The sequence below is a fragment of the Eublepharis macularius genome, chromosome 2, assembly GCF_028583425.1.
Source record: "Eublepharis macularius isolate TG4126 chromosome 2, MPM_Emac_v1.0, whole genome shotgun sequence".
In the NCBI taxonomy this organism is placed as follows: domain Eukaryota; kingdom Metazoa; phylum Chordata; class Lepidosauria; order Squamata; family Eublepharidae; genus Eublepharis; species Eublepharis macularius.
The window spans coordinates 210,815,447-210,828,498 of NC_072791.1; the positions used below are offsets into that span (position 1 = coordinate 210,815,447).

The 13,052-nt window shown below is 42.0% G+C and overlaps 1 protein-coding gene across 2 annotated transcripts in view; it reads left to right on the top strand.

The window, feature by feature from the left end:
* The window catches only part of MYL1 (myosin light chain 1), a 43,111-nt gene that overhangs the window by 22,030 nt on the left and 8,029 nt on the right, over nt 1-13,052 (top strand). The window contains exons 1-3 of one of the 2 annotated variants that reach the window (XM_054971779.1): nt 5,445-5,551; nt 6,320-6,344; nt 12,894-13,037. In XM_054971779.1, coding sequence (XP_054827754.1) covers nt 5,549-5,551; nt 6,320-6,344; nt 12,894-13,037 — 172 coding nt within the window. In that variant the 5' untranslated portion in view covers nt 5,445-5,548. Of the gene's footprint in view, nt 1-5,444; nt 5,552-6,319; nt 6,345-6,611; nt 6,640-12,893; nt 13,038-13,052 lie in introns of those variants that run through there. The other variant, XM_054971778.1, reaches the window with a different exon arrangement.

Consider the following 13,052-nt stretch of genomic DNA (forward strand, 5'->3'; position numbering starts at 1 on the left):
CTTCGTTTTCCTGGGTTGGGTGAGGGGAAGCCTTACAGTTTATACATTGACAGTGCAATCCTAAGCAGAGTTACTCCAGTCTAAACCCATTGATATCAGAAGTAACTCTACCAAGGATTGCACTGTTAGTTAAAATATTCATGCCTTGTTTTCCCCTTCTGGTTCAGTGCAGTTTATGATTCATATAATAGCATTGTCCACAGAGCGAAAGAATAACAAGCACAGAGCTAATATTAGTCCCTGCTAGTGACTTGCATTTACCAATACATACCCCTTCTTCTTCTAAGCTCATAATCTTTCCTAATCCCTACAATGATAAGCATTTCTTTTGAACATGCTTTTGTTCTGTCGAGAATTCACCATGCCCTGAAGAATGACAGGAAGTTGGAGGACCCCCAAAAGTGATAAAGATCAGTTTAAAAGTAAGACTCACAGCACAGATCAGAGCAGACTTACTGAGAAGTAACTCTCATTGCATTCAATGGGGTTTACTTCCAGGTAAGTGTGCACAGGATTGCGCTTTCAGTTTCTGGCCTCGATAGCCCGGAAGGGTGCCAACAACGCTAAGACAAATATGTCCTGTCCCTTTAACAGAGGCTTAATGCGCAGGAATAGGGAGCTGAAGTTTTCCATAGCTTGGACATAGGTAACATCACCTGGTAATTAACATCCTATAAAGCCTCTGATAAAGAGACAGGATACTTTTTGTTTAGGCTGCCTAGTGGCCCCCAATGCACCAGGGAGGAGGTTGCAGTGAAAACAGGAGAGGTGTTGGGTCATGCCGAAGTTCAGAGAGCTCTCCACCTTCTGCTTTGTATACCAGTGAACCATTTTCATCATGCCTTAATCCTCCATCACAAAAAAAATGATTTGTTTCGCTTAGGCATCTGCAGGTATAATCCACCTCCAAATACTCCTTGTCTTGTGTTATTTTATAGCAGTATTTGCAGAATGTTATTAACATTTTTAAAAATGTATTATATATGTTTCCTACCTTTCTTCCATGATGGTACTCAAAAGAGTGTACTGAGGGACTCCCAGATGTCTCCCATCCAGGCAGACCAGACACAGCCTGACTCGCCCATGGCCAATGACAAAGAGGCAATCTCTGCTCTACCTGTTGAGCTGCAGTCCAAGATATCGGTCATGAGATAGTTCTTATTAATCTTGTTTATCATCTGCCTCTCTCACTGGGACTCAAAGCAGATAAGAAATATGGTAACAACTATCCAGTCCATGGCCATTTTCACACTGCTTACCTTCTCTTGGAATTACCCAGAACATCACGCAAAAAACGCAGAAGATCGCATTTCCTCGTGTGAGATTTGCGCAACATCGCACAAATCTTGCGCAAAAAAATGCAATCTTCCACGTTTTTTGTGCGATGTTCCGGGTCGTTCCAAGAGAAGGTAAGCAGTGTGAAAACGGCCAACAATGAGTGAATTACAAAGTATGGTTTTTAAAAAAAAATTGAAACAAAGATTTCTAGTAAAACAAAATAATGTAGTAGGCCTGTCTAGAGTACAGGTATGAGAAAGACTATTTAATCAATCAGCAAACTATGATAAAAGTCATTCAAGCTAACATAGCGAACAGTGCAATCCTAAATTGTTATTCCAGTCGAAGCCCATTGAAATCTAAATAACTTTGCATAGGATTGCACTGAAAGAGACTTAAGAAAACAAAATAGTGCAGCAGGCTCAGACTGACGGGCTACAAAACAAATACACACACACACACACATTTACATAACCTTAATAAAAGGAATATTTTGAGGGCTATTTGGAACTTTTCACTGTAGTTCATGGAATCCTGGTTGGGAAACACTGGCCGTTTCCAGACGGCCCCCCGCCTCGCGAAACGTCGCGCGTCGTCGCGCGTCGTTGCGCAGAAAACGCGAAATATCACGTTTTCTCGCGCGAGTTTTGCGCGACGTCGCGCAAAACTCGCGCGAGAAAACGCGATATTTCGCGTTTTCTGCGCAACGACGCGCGACGACGCGCGACGTTTCGCGAGGCGGGGGGCCGTCTGGAAACGGCCACTGTTTTATAAGAACACCACATTCTCTTGTACACATTCTAAGAAAGAAAGAAACATGGAGCTGGTGGGGTTTTTTTGGAGCCTTCACTCAATAAATGTAACACACTGGCTCATCTATAGTTGCCCCTTTCCCCCCAAACAGGGCCCAATCCATCTAATTAATACATAATTCAAAGACTGATAATCTCTTCCACAGTTGGAAGTATAGTAAAGACACACCGGTGTTTTTGAACAAAGTATACTTCTATCATTCCATAGAACGCTGCCTGATTGAAAGGGTTTCTGTATTTTGTAACCTATCCTGAGTCTCAGTGACAAAGGTGGTTCTAAATCGAGCAAGAAGTAAAGAAGGAAATAGCTAAATAAATAAAACAGTAGCAGGTTTGACCTTCAGGGTAGCTAAAGAAAAAAAAATCCTTCTAAGTAGAACTTTGGTGAATGCACCCGCCAAAACATCAGAAAGCGATGATTATTATCCGGTATATATATTTGTAGTCAATTTGACTGTAACTTCAAACAGCAGAGCTAATTCAAAAAGTTTAAATATTTCTTTTAAGAAATAAAAGAGAACTTTTTTAATGTCATGAAAAGCTGTGCTTTAACATAACAATTGCTGATTCCGCACACGTTGAATAATGCATTTTCAATGCACTTTATCAATCGTTTGAGGTGGATTTTTTGTTCCGCACACAAAAAAATCCATTCCAAATGATCTATAAAGTGGATTGGAAGTGCATTATCCAATGTGTGCGGAATCACTCAGTGCTGAAACAATGGTTTGCATCCAAAGACCTGTAAATAGAGCTCTGCTCATGTACAGGGTCTTTCTCACATAAGCCTTTTTTGTTGTTGTTGCCCTTTGCACTTCCTGGAAAGCTGGAAACAAATGTGGGGCACAGGAATCTGCAGAAAGAAGGAAAAATCAGCAGAAATGCTCCCCTTCCTCATGAGCTGAAGTGCCCTTCTGCCCACAAAATGGGAATGGTGACTCTAAAGCATTACTTTCAAACAATGGCCATTTTCACACTACTTACCTTCATCCAGAACACTGTGGAATGTCGTGGAAAAAATGCGGAAGATAGCGTTTTCTCATGCAAGTTTTGCGTAATGTCACGCAGAATTCGCACGAGAAAACGCTATCTTCCACATTTTTTCCACGACATTCCACGGCGTTCCGGATGAAGGTAAGTAGTGTGGAAACGGCCAATCTTTGGACTTTAAAAAATCTGGACATGTTACTACCTAAAATCCATTGAATTTGAAGCTTGCTGTGCATATTGATTCTATTTCCTGTGAGGAAAGTAGGGACTCAGAATTGAGCAAAACCAGCAGGGTGCTTCAAAAAATTGTGAGGGGGAGAATGATTTTCAAATCCTATTACAGTGCCTAACATTTCCTTTCTAGGAGTCTGTAGGATCTCAGGGACTTGAGAAGACTTTCCTCTTTCCCCCTTTTCCTCTTTAGATGATTCTTATCTGCCCTCCAGTCCCACACTCTTGGAGCCTATTCAGTTCTTATCTGCTATTTTACATAATTTACAGAATCTTTACATGTCAGGGCCTGGGGAGGATCCGAAGTAGACAGAGATCCAACTTTGTTTGGGGGTAGCCTGGCTTTGTGGCTTTCATGCACCATTTAGAAGGGATTATGGTCACCTTGTGAAACGTTTTCCTGTGACATCCAACTGCAGAACGATATTACCAATTATCGATTTCAGCAAACACACAAACAATCTGTGTACAGTTGATTTTCATATGCATGTGTGTTGAGTAATTCCCATGTTATATTCAGTACATGTACTGCTAAATGTGTGGTTTAAACTGGAGATGGGTACGAACAGCATTATGAACGTAAAAACACCCACGAACAGCCTGTTCAGCTGTTCGTAAACAAGCTGTTCGTGAAGACCCATTCTAAACAAACAGGTGATCCTTGCAAGCCTCGTTCATCGCTGTTCATTTCTGTTCGTCAAGCCAGACAGTCTGGCACCTGCAATCAATTCCCATGGCAACTCAGGCAGGGATTGTCTGAACTCTGTCTGAACTCCTGCTGTTGCCCTGGAAACTCCAATCTAAGCCCAATTTAGCTTGATAGGCAGGTCTTCCTTAGACTGGAGCTCCAAATTTGTTATAAGAGGAAAAGACCAGGGGGGGAAGGGGCCTCCCAACTCTGGCTTTCAGGGAGAGACAACTGCTGTTAGAGAGACAGGGTGAGTGCACTGGAGTTTGAATTTTCTTTGTGTGTGGTGGGATAGGGATCTACCCCTTCAGGTTCCAGGGCTGCTACCAGGCTCTGGGGCCAAGCTATTATTTATTATTGGTACATTTCCTGCTGCCTGCTCAGGTAGGGTTTCTGGGAGTGGTGCAGTAGGGATCTTGATGGCTGAGAGCCTGCTGGCCCTCACGAACAATGAACATGTTTGTAATAGGATCATGTTCATCAGTGTTCATTGTTAGTTGTTCATGGATGGCAACGAACAATGAACACCATGTTCATTTTTTTCCTGTTCGTGCCCATTTCTAGTTTAAACTCCACGTTTATCCAGGTACTGGTCCTCAGTTTCACCTGAAGAGTGCATGCACAGTACAACAAATGTAGTGTGAAAACAAATGTACTCACATGAAGGCTGTACAAGCATTCACTGCAACTTGTGAACAGGGTGAAAGTCACAGTGCAAAATATAGGTACAGCTATTGTAAGAGAGCATAGGAAGGCTGGCCAGGGGGCATTCCTCACTGACAGTAACAGACCCCAAACTACAAGTCTGAGTCTGCAGTCCTGCATCCAATTGCATGTGCTGAGATCCATTCTCTTTAGTGGGATGAAGGGCAAGATGGCAGCCCACAAACCAGTTGAGTCAAGGTATTGAATTTTTAAAATGCATTCCTCACTTCGGTGTCCAAGGAGCTAAAATAAATTACTTTGGTTCCAATTCCCTAGTTGAACTGGTGACCAAACTGAGCTGATTTACTGGCATAAAGTAAGTTAGGATTAGGCATCTTAAGTCTGTTGGCTAGCAAATGTCATTCTCTTGCATCAAACCGAAGCAAAACTTTCAGAGATCCACATGGTGCTCCACTCTCCCTCAAGCTGCCATGAGAATCCCTTAAACAGGCATCCTCCTTAAAAGCAAAGCCACAAGAGAGACTAGATAAGGAATATTCCATCTTTATGTCGCAGTCCTAAAAGTGCTGACGAGATTCAAATGCAGGGAAGCAGCAACGAGGTCCCTGCCTCTTTCTGGCCTCCTAAAAATAGCCCCCGCAAGAGGTCCCGTCAAGAAGCAGATCCCTCTTTGCCTTTGCCCTAAGAAAGCTAAAAAACCCTCCAAGGGGGAGTGGCCACTTCTGGCTGACACTTAATCCGGCCCGTGAGGTCACTGCCTCTGCTTAAATAAGAAGGCGGCGGGGCCAAAAAGTCAGGACCACTCTCAGGGATTCCGACAGCTCGCGGCTAATTCCGCCAACCTTGCTGCTGCTGCATCTCTTCCCTTCCAACTCTCTGAATCATGGTGGGTCCACAAGACAATTTGAGTTCTCTGTAGTGAGCCAGTGGGGTAGCCTAACATGTGTGGCTTCCAGCTGTTTTTGTGTTTTGTTGAAGACAGTCAGGAAAACCAATTTCATGGGCAGTGTAGTGTCTTTCCAAAGTAGGGAGGAAATGTCTGTGTCTATAATGGCTGATCTTTAAGCGTAATTGGGAAGCTGGCTGAAATATTTGGGCAATTTTGTTGGGCAGTGGCTTGCACATTTTCCGTAAGGTCTGGTAGTCAGTAGTAGCACTCATCGTCATTGTCGTAGAAGTATATTATTAGTATTTACTAAAATGTGTGCACTTGAATACAAATGCACAGCAAACTGGTAATGAAAAGAACACTTTTATAATAAAGAGCTACAAGACTGCACTAGATCTTGCTGATATACAGATTGTATGCCATTATGTTTCCAATTATCTTAAGGTTCTGTTTGTAACACAGTGACAAAAAGATAGTCCCACTCCCCCTTTTGAAGTATTTGACTTGTTAAGACTACAGGTCACAGTGCTCTAGTTTCCATGACCCCTGTTCTGTCTGTAAAAATATTTAATAGTGCCCTTTAAATTGTATCAAGCACCCTTGTTTAAATAGTTAGTTACTAAGAACTGACATTCATGGCCTAATTAGCTCAGGTAATAGGCATAAGTTGTAAGGTGTAACAACTTTTTTTCTGTCAATGCATTTTTTCCCAACAATACTAGTTGTCTTTTTTCCCCTTTTCTCTCTCTCTTTTGCCAACTGCAGTCTTTCAGCGCTGATCAGGTTGCTGGTAAGTGAAATATGAATTCAACTCCCTAAGTATTAATGTGTGATTCACTGCAAAGTCCATCGACGGTGGTTGCTCATTCGTTTAAGTAGGAATCGCCCCATTAGCAATCTGATGACATCTAAACAATTCTTGAGGGGAAAAAAGAGGCTTGCATATCTGATTTTGCATCTTGGGAAGAAGTCTTAAGGGACATACTGGATGCTTTAAATTCCAACAAGTCTCTTTTGTAAAAGGGTGTTTTCTTTGTGATTAATTTCTCTCTCACAGATCGAGTTCTCCAAGGATCAACAGGATGGTAAGTGTTATGGGATAGCCAGTAAGCTCACACAAAGGCATTTTCATGCAAGGTGCCACTGGAATAGGTACACTGGTATAAAATGTAAAATATCACTGACTCAAATTGAACCAGATGGAATTAATAATAATAATAACAATAGTAATAACAATAGTAATAATAATAGCATATACCGCTCTTCTAGACAGATTAGTGCTGCACCCAGAGCAGTGAACAAGTTAGTGTTATTATTATGGAAGGGTACTAGCTAGAAACTGGATTGCCCAGGTGCTTCTTGAGGTAGAAAATGTTTACCCAGAATGCTGCCTTCTGTTTCAGACACATGTATCCTCCAACTGCAGGAAGGCAGTGGGTGGTGAACAGGGGTTTAACTTAAAAACAGAGATTCTTAAAAAAAAGATGCCTATAAGTAGATGAAAGATTCTGGAATGCCCAGTGACTATATATACAGCATTCCATTCAGGCGAGAATCAAGTTTTTACTGATATAAAAGAAAGGCTCGGGGTATTAACCAAGAATATAATTTAGATAACGATCCCCCTTTGGTAATATATTACTTGGATAAGTATTAAGCAATTAAAATACTCCATAATATTATGGTCAGTGCAGTAACAAAACTTTATTTGAATTGACTAGTAAGTTAATAGAAAAAAACAGTGGGATCCTAACAGGGCCATCCAGAGTTACTTCCTGCTAAGTCCGCTGAAATCACCTTTGTATGGCCTTGTAAGCTTTCCCTGGCAGAGTGCAGGATGGCATATCCCAAAGCCACAGTACTGCAACACTACATCCTGTGACAGGATGGTTGTGTCACTCCAGGATAAATATCCAACAGAAAGGTACCCCAAAACTTCAGGCAGTTTTAGAATCTACCCCAAGGTCATATTCGAAGCATGTATTTGGCAAAGACATCACTTGTGATTTGGTGTCTTGGTGAGGTTATACTGAACACCTAAATCTAAAAATTAAAAATCTAAAAAATCTACAGAATACCCAATCTAAAAACTGTAGAGTCACCAAAATCTGATCTGCAGCATTCACTGGTTCATGCCCCACAAGGAAGAAGATATTTCTTGGCGTTAGATTCATATTCTTTGCCAGTACATCTGAACATTAACATTGACTACTGTCATGTGTACCTCACCGCAAAGAAAAATCAAGGAATAACCAGTGTTTTGGAACCATTCCTTGATTTCATATACCATGGTCTTTGTGATGTTGATACTGGCTTTGTGCATTATCCACACCTGTAATTCAGGAGAACATCTACATTGATAAGAAAATGTGTTATTAAAATACCCACAGTCTTGGCAGAAAAAAAAATCTAGGTTTGACTTGAAATCATGGTCATTTCTTTGAAGGAGCTATCGCACCTGAAATTCTTTGAAGAACTGATAAAGAATCTTTACCAGTAAGGCCAAGTATCATAGGCGAAGCAATATACTCATTAATAAAATTCTTTCATATAAGTAGGCGTTGTGGGGTGGGGGGGGGGAGAAAAGACTTAGGGCAGATCTTATTTCATAATCGGATGCTGTTCCCCGGTGCAGATATCTAACAATAACTGCTTATGCTCTGCCCAGCATAAGAAGAGAACTTATCAGAATTCCATTCTTGGTTCTACATGGGCCAGTTCAGATAGCATCTAAGAGCAAAGTGACTGGCCTGTGTGTGGATAACAGCAGCACAACAGGGCCATCCATACGCAAAGTAGGACACGTACATACTTGGTGGATTCCCCAGTGGTATGCAGAAAAATGCATGCCTGTAAATTAACCCAAAGAAAAAATTGCTATAGACTAGGCTGATGAGGACTGAAAGAGGACCGAAAGGAACAGACGAGTGACAGTAAAGGAGGAAAGCAAGTGTGTGTGTGTTGTGGGGGGGGGGGAATCAGCTTGTCCAAGTCTTTACAGCAATAGTTCCCCCACTGGAGTCAGGCAAACCCCTGCTTAGCTTCCAAGCTCTGATGAGATCAGACTGACCTGGGCTATTAGGGATGCTAAAAAGCTTTGTGTGTGTGACAATTTCAGTGTTAACTTATGTGACTTCTAGCTTATTATTTCTGGAAGGGCAGGAAAGATTTCACCAAAGTAGAGGAAGAAAGGGGCCGTTTCCACACTACTCACCTTCAATCGGAATGCCGTGGAACTTTGCAAACAAAACCCGGAAATAGTGTTTTCTCATGCAAGTTTTGTGCAATGTTGTGCAAAACTCGCGCGAGAAAACGCTATCTTCTGGGTTTTGTTCGCAACATTCTGCGGCGTTCCGATTGGAGTAGTGTGGAAACTGCCAGGGTTTGAGATTTATTGTCTTAGAGAATCCTAGAGGAGGCAATTTGTGGTAGAATTTTTAATTCCCCACCCCCAATTCCTTGCATGTCCCCAGCTCTAGCTAATTCAAAAGATCTTTATTAGATCCGATGAGATTCGTTTTATTGTATATGGCCATTGGCCTTCACGATATCAAAACACTCTCGAATGTCCGTATAATACATAATCAAAATGATCAGGTAATCAAACACTTCAAAACTACATAAAATGCCCTACTAAAAAAACCTTTAAAATTAATAAAACCTAAAAGCAATCACAGTGAATCAATGGCTGATTCCTTTGCTCTGACCTTCCTAGCAGCTAAAACAAAAAGCGCCAGTCTTAGAAAGATCTTTATCTGTATGAGCTCCTGAAGAACAGCATCAGTTACATTATCTTCATGTAGAGCAGAGAAGAGACATTCCCTGGCCTTGGGAAAACTATTGCAAACATTTCCACCTGTTGGGAAACTGTGCAAATTATAGTGTGATCAAAACCAAGTTTGAGAGACAGGAGAATATGCTGAGGTATAATTTACTCTGCCTTGTTATAGCAGTTAAATGTATACAAGAATTAATCCACTGAGCCAGTATTATTTGGGGACACATGATTATCCATTTCCCACTGGTGGAACTTTCCCCTAGTAAGAGGCGTCACAATAGCTAAAAGATGGGGATTTTTTTTAAATTCACTTCTCTGAAAGTGGATATTCATAATCAATGATGTAGCTGCAATAAGGAATAATTTTTGTAAAAATTCAAGAAAGGTGGCTATGTTCATCTGTCGCAGCAATGGATCTCAATGAGAACTTTACAGGCTAAAAATGGTAAATCAGAACTGACTTCCTCAGATGTATAAGAGTGTCCCATCAAACCACCTAAATCTATACATACAAACAACAGAGAGGCAGATATAGGGACACGTTACACAAAGAGAGGCCAGTTTGAAAGAGAGACTAATTTTAAAAGGGACAAGGAAATGGGGTTAAGGTTTTTCCAGTGTGTGACTGAGCGGGGTAGTTGAACAGCCGCTGAGGAAATATCAAATGTGATCCTCGCTGCTTGCAGCCCTCCAAGGCTACAACTTTTATGAGCCATAAGAGGAGAGGACTCGCAGCCAAAGTGTCTTGCAGGCCTCCCCAATTCAGATAGTGAGGGGATTAATAGCAGATAGATTGGGTTACCGTCCCTCAACCACACGCCCAACACAGCAATTTTGAAGAGTGCAGAGGACCGCCTCCAGGCAGTATAAGGATGGCTGGAGAGCACACCAAAATAGCACAGCTTCCATTGCTCCTGTGAAAAATGAATGAAGGCTCATCATTTAACACTCGGGTTTACAGAATCCCATCTGTGTCCTAAAATAGAGTATTTCTTTTTTACCTACGCAGCAAAAATCGATGGTTTGAGGATGTGTGTGAGGTAGCTTCCGGGGCAGGGGGAGGGGGACCGGTGTACAGGAAGTTGCAGACTGGTCCACATTACATCAAAATACATTAGGAGCAATTCTGCCTACTTGAGTGGGAAATGTTGGTAAAATGTTGACTGCCCCACAGAGAACCACCTATAATGTTTACTGGATGTAATGTTTACATTTGTGTGTGTGTAAAGTGCCATCAAGTCACAACTGACTTACGGCAATTCCAAACAAGGCGCTTTCTAGGCAAATGAGAAGCAGAGGTGGTCTGCCATTGCCTTCCTCTGCAGAGTGTTCCTTGGTGGTCTCCCACCTAAGTACTGACCCTGCTTAGTTTCTGAGATCTGACGAGATCAAGCAATACCACGTTGCCTTCCCTCCCAACTTCAAATTTATATAATGCTTTAAATATTCAATGTGCCCCCCACCATCATCCTTCCATGCTCCTGTACGATAGGTCAGTACTAGTTGTTTATTTTATTGCCATCATCATTTGTGGAAAGTGCCCTCAAGTCATAGCTGAACTGCTGGGGTTTTCAAGGCAACAGACTCACAGGTGGTTTGCTATTGCCTACCTCTGCAATCCTAGTCTTCAATGGAGGTGTCCCATCCAATTAGTAACCAAGGCCAACTCTGCTTAGCTTCCTTGATGAAATCAGCTTGCCTGGGCTATCCAAATCAGGGTATTGCCTTAGTTAATATCCCACTTTTCTCATCAATGGGAATCCAAAGAGACTTAAAACATTCTCCCCTTCTCCATTTTATCCTCACAACAACCCTGGGAGGTAGGTTAGGCTGAGAGAGACAAGGTCATCCAGCAAGTTTCCATGCCAAACTGCTGATTTGAACCAGGGTCTCCCAGATATTAGTCTGGCACTCTAACCACTACACAAAACTGCCTATGTTCTTTATATTACAAATGGAGAACGTGGCTTAGCTAAGGCCACTTTGTGAGTTCATGGCAGAGGCAAGATTTGAACCTGGGACTTTCCAGATGACCACTTATTCCCAAAGCTCCGGGGCAGTATTAGCTTTCTCATCTGTAATGTTTGAAGACATTAATGTTAATGAATTTTTAAGCGCAGCGGTTTGGTTTTGAAATATCTTTGTGGTAAGGAAACAAAGGAGTAGTTTTAGAAGAGAGTTAGTCTGGATTCAGTTTGACATTTTTAAAGGTGTTGTTATTTTGAAAAACTTAAATCCGTAATGGCAAACCTGAGCTGCCCTCCCTTTGCTGAGTTAAACTAGAGATTTTAGAAAACTTCCAAGTCAAATAAACTACCCCAAGATAGCTCCTTATAGAAGCCTTCTCCTTTGGGCATGCTGCATTTCACAGAGCTATCCATGATCCACCACGAGCTTTACCATAGGCCCTGTTCAAGGACAAGGCTCTGGAAAAGTTTTGTCCAGATATGCCATTTCCTGTGGCTGTCTTCAGAAGTGTACCAACAAACAGTCCCTAAGTCTCAGACCAATAATGCCTTAGGGTAGAAATACACGTTATGAAGTACCTAGGGATGCTCAAGTGAACCTCATTTCACATGCCCCCCCTCCGACTTCCCATGCACTTGCTTGCACAGTCACACTGCAATTTGTCCCATGTGAATACATTCACACATTCGATATCAGTTCCTCCTCAACTGCTAAACGTATCCCAAGCTCCCTTGCTTTAACAATGTGGTTTGAAATTGATGCAAACTGTTGCATTACATTTCTAAAAAGAAATAGCTCTGGCTATGCCTTTCTTTGCTACTCCTGTAGTTAATCTTTGACAAGGAAATTCTCTGTTTACAACTGCCAAATTCCCAGTTCCCCCCACCTCCCACATCCATTCATTGACATTGATCTTGACACTTTCTCACACCTTAAAGAAATGCAAATTAGCAAGTCAGGAGCCTACAATACTTGCTCCACAGTGTCCATCCCTGAGACTTCTTGCTGTGAAAACAGAGCCGAATTGGCGCTCTGCCCTCCCGACTCACTTGCACATGCAACCACACAAAAGGAGTGCGAGTGAAAGTGGCATGCACGTGTGTCGAGCAAGAGATAGCCTACACGTGAATTGAGGACCACACATAAAATCCTACACTTGAGCATCCCTAGATACTTCGCAGTGTGTATTTCCAGTCTTACTTCAGAGGTTTGTTTGAGAACAGTCTGGTAAACTTCACTCAGCACTTTCCCACAAAAAGCACTGAATAAATTCCAAATAACTTGGACCGTATATGTTAAGTTTCCATACGCAAAAAGAGAGTAACTTAACTACCACATATATAGCTGAACACTTACTGGGAAATTAAAACTCTTCTAGATCATATTTATCTTAAAAACTGGGTCCTTCTAAGTCCTCCCTAAATACAGATGTTGGTGGTTGTTCAGGGCAGGGGAAGGAAACTAATGCAGATATATTTGAGACTATGGGTCAAAATCTTGGCTGCGAAGAATCCTGGCCCACCATCATGGATATTAACTGGTTTATGAGGTAAATTTTCTGACTTCAGTAACTCTGGTGTTCCTTTCTTGCAGACTTCAAGGAGGCCTTCCTCCTCTTCGACAGGACCGGTGAAGGCAAAATCACCCTCAGTCAGGTCGGAGATGTCATCCGTGCCCTGGGACAGAACCCCACTAATGCTGAAGTCAAGAAGATCTTGGGCAACCCCAGCAATGAGGGTAATGCGGCAGCCC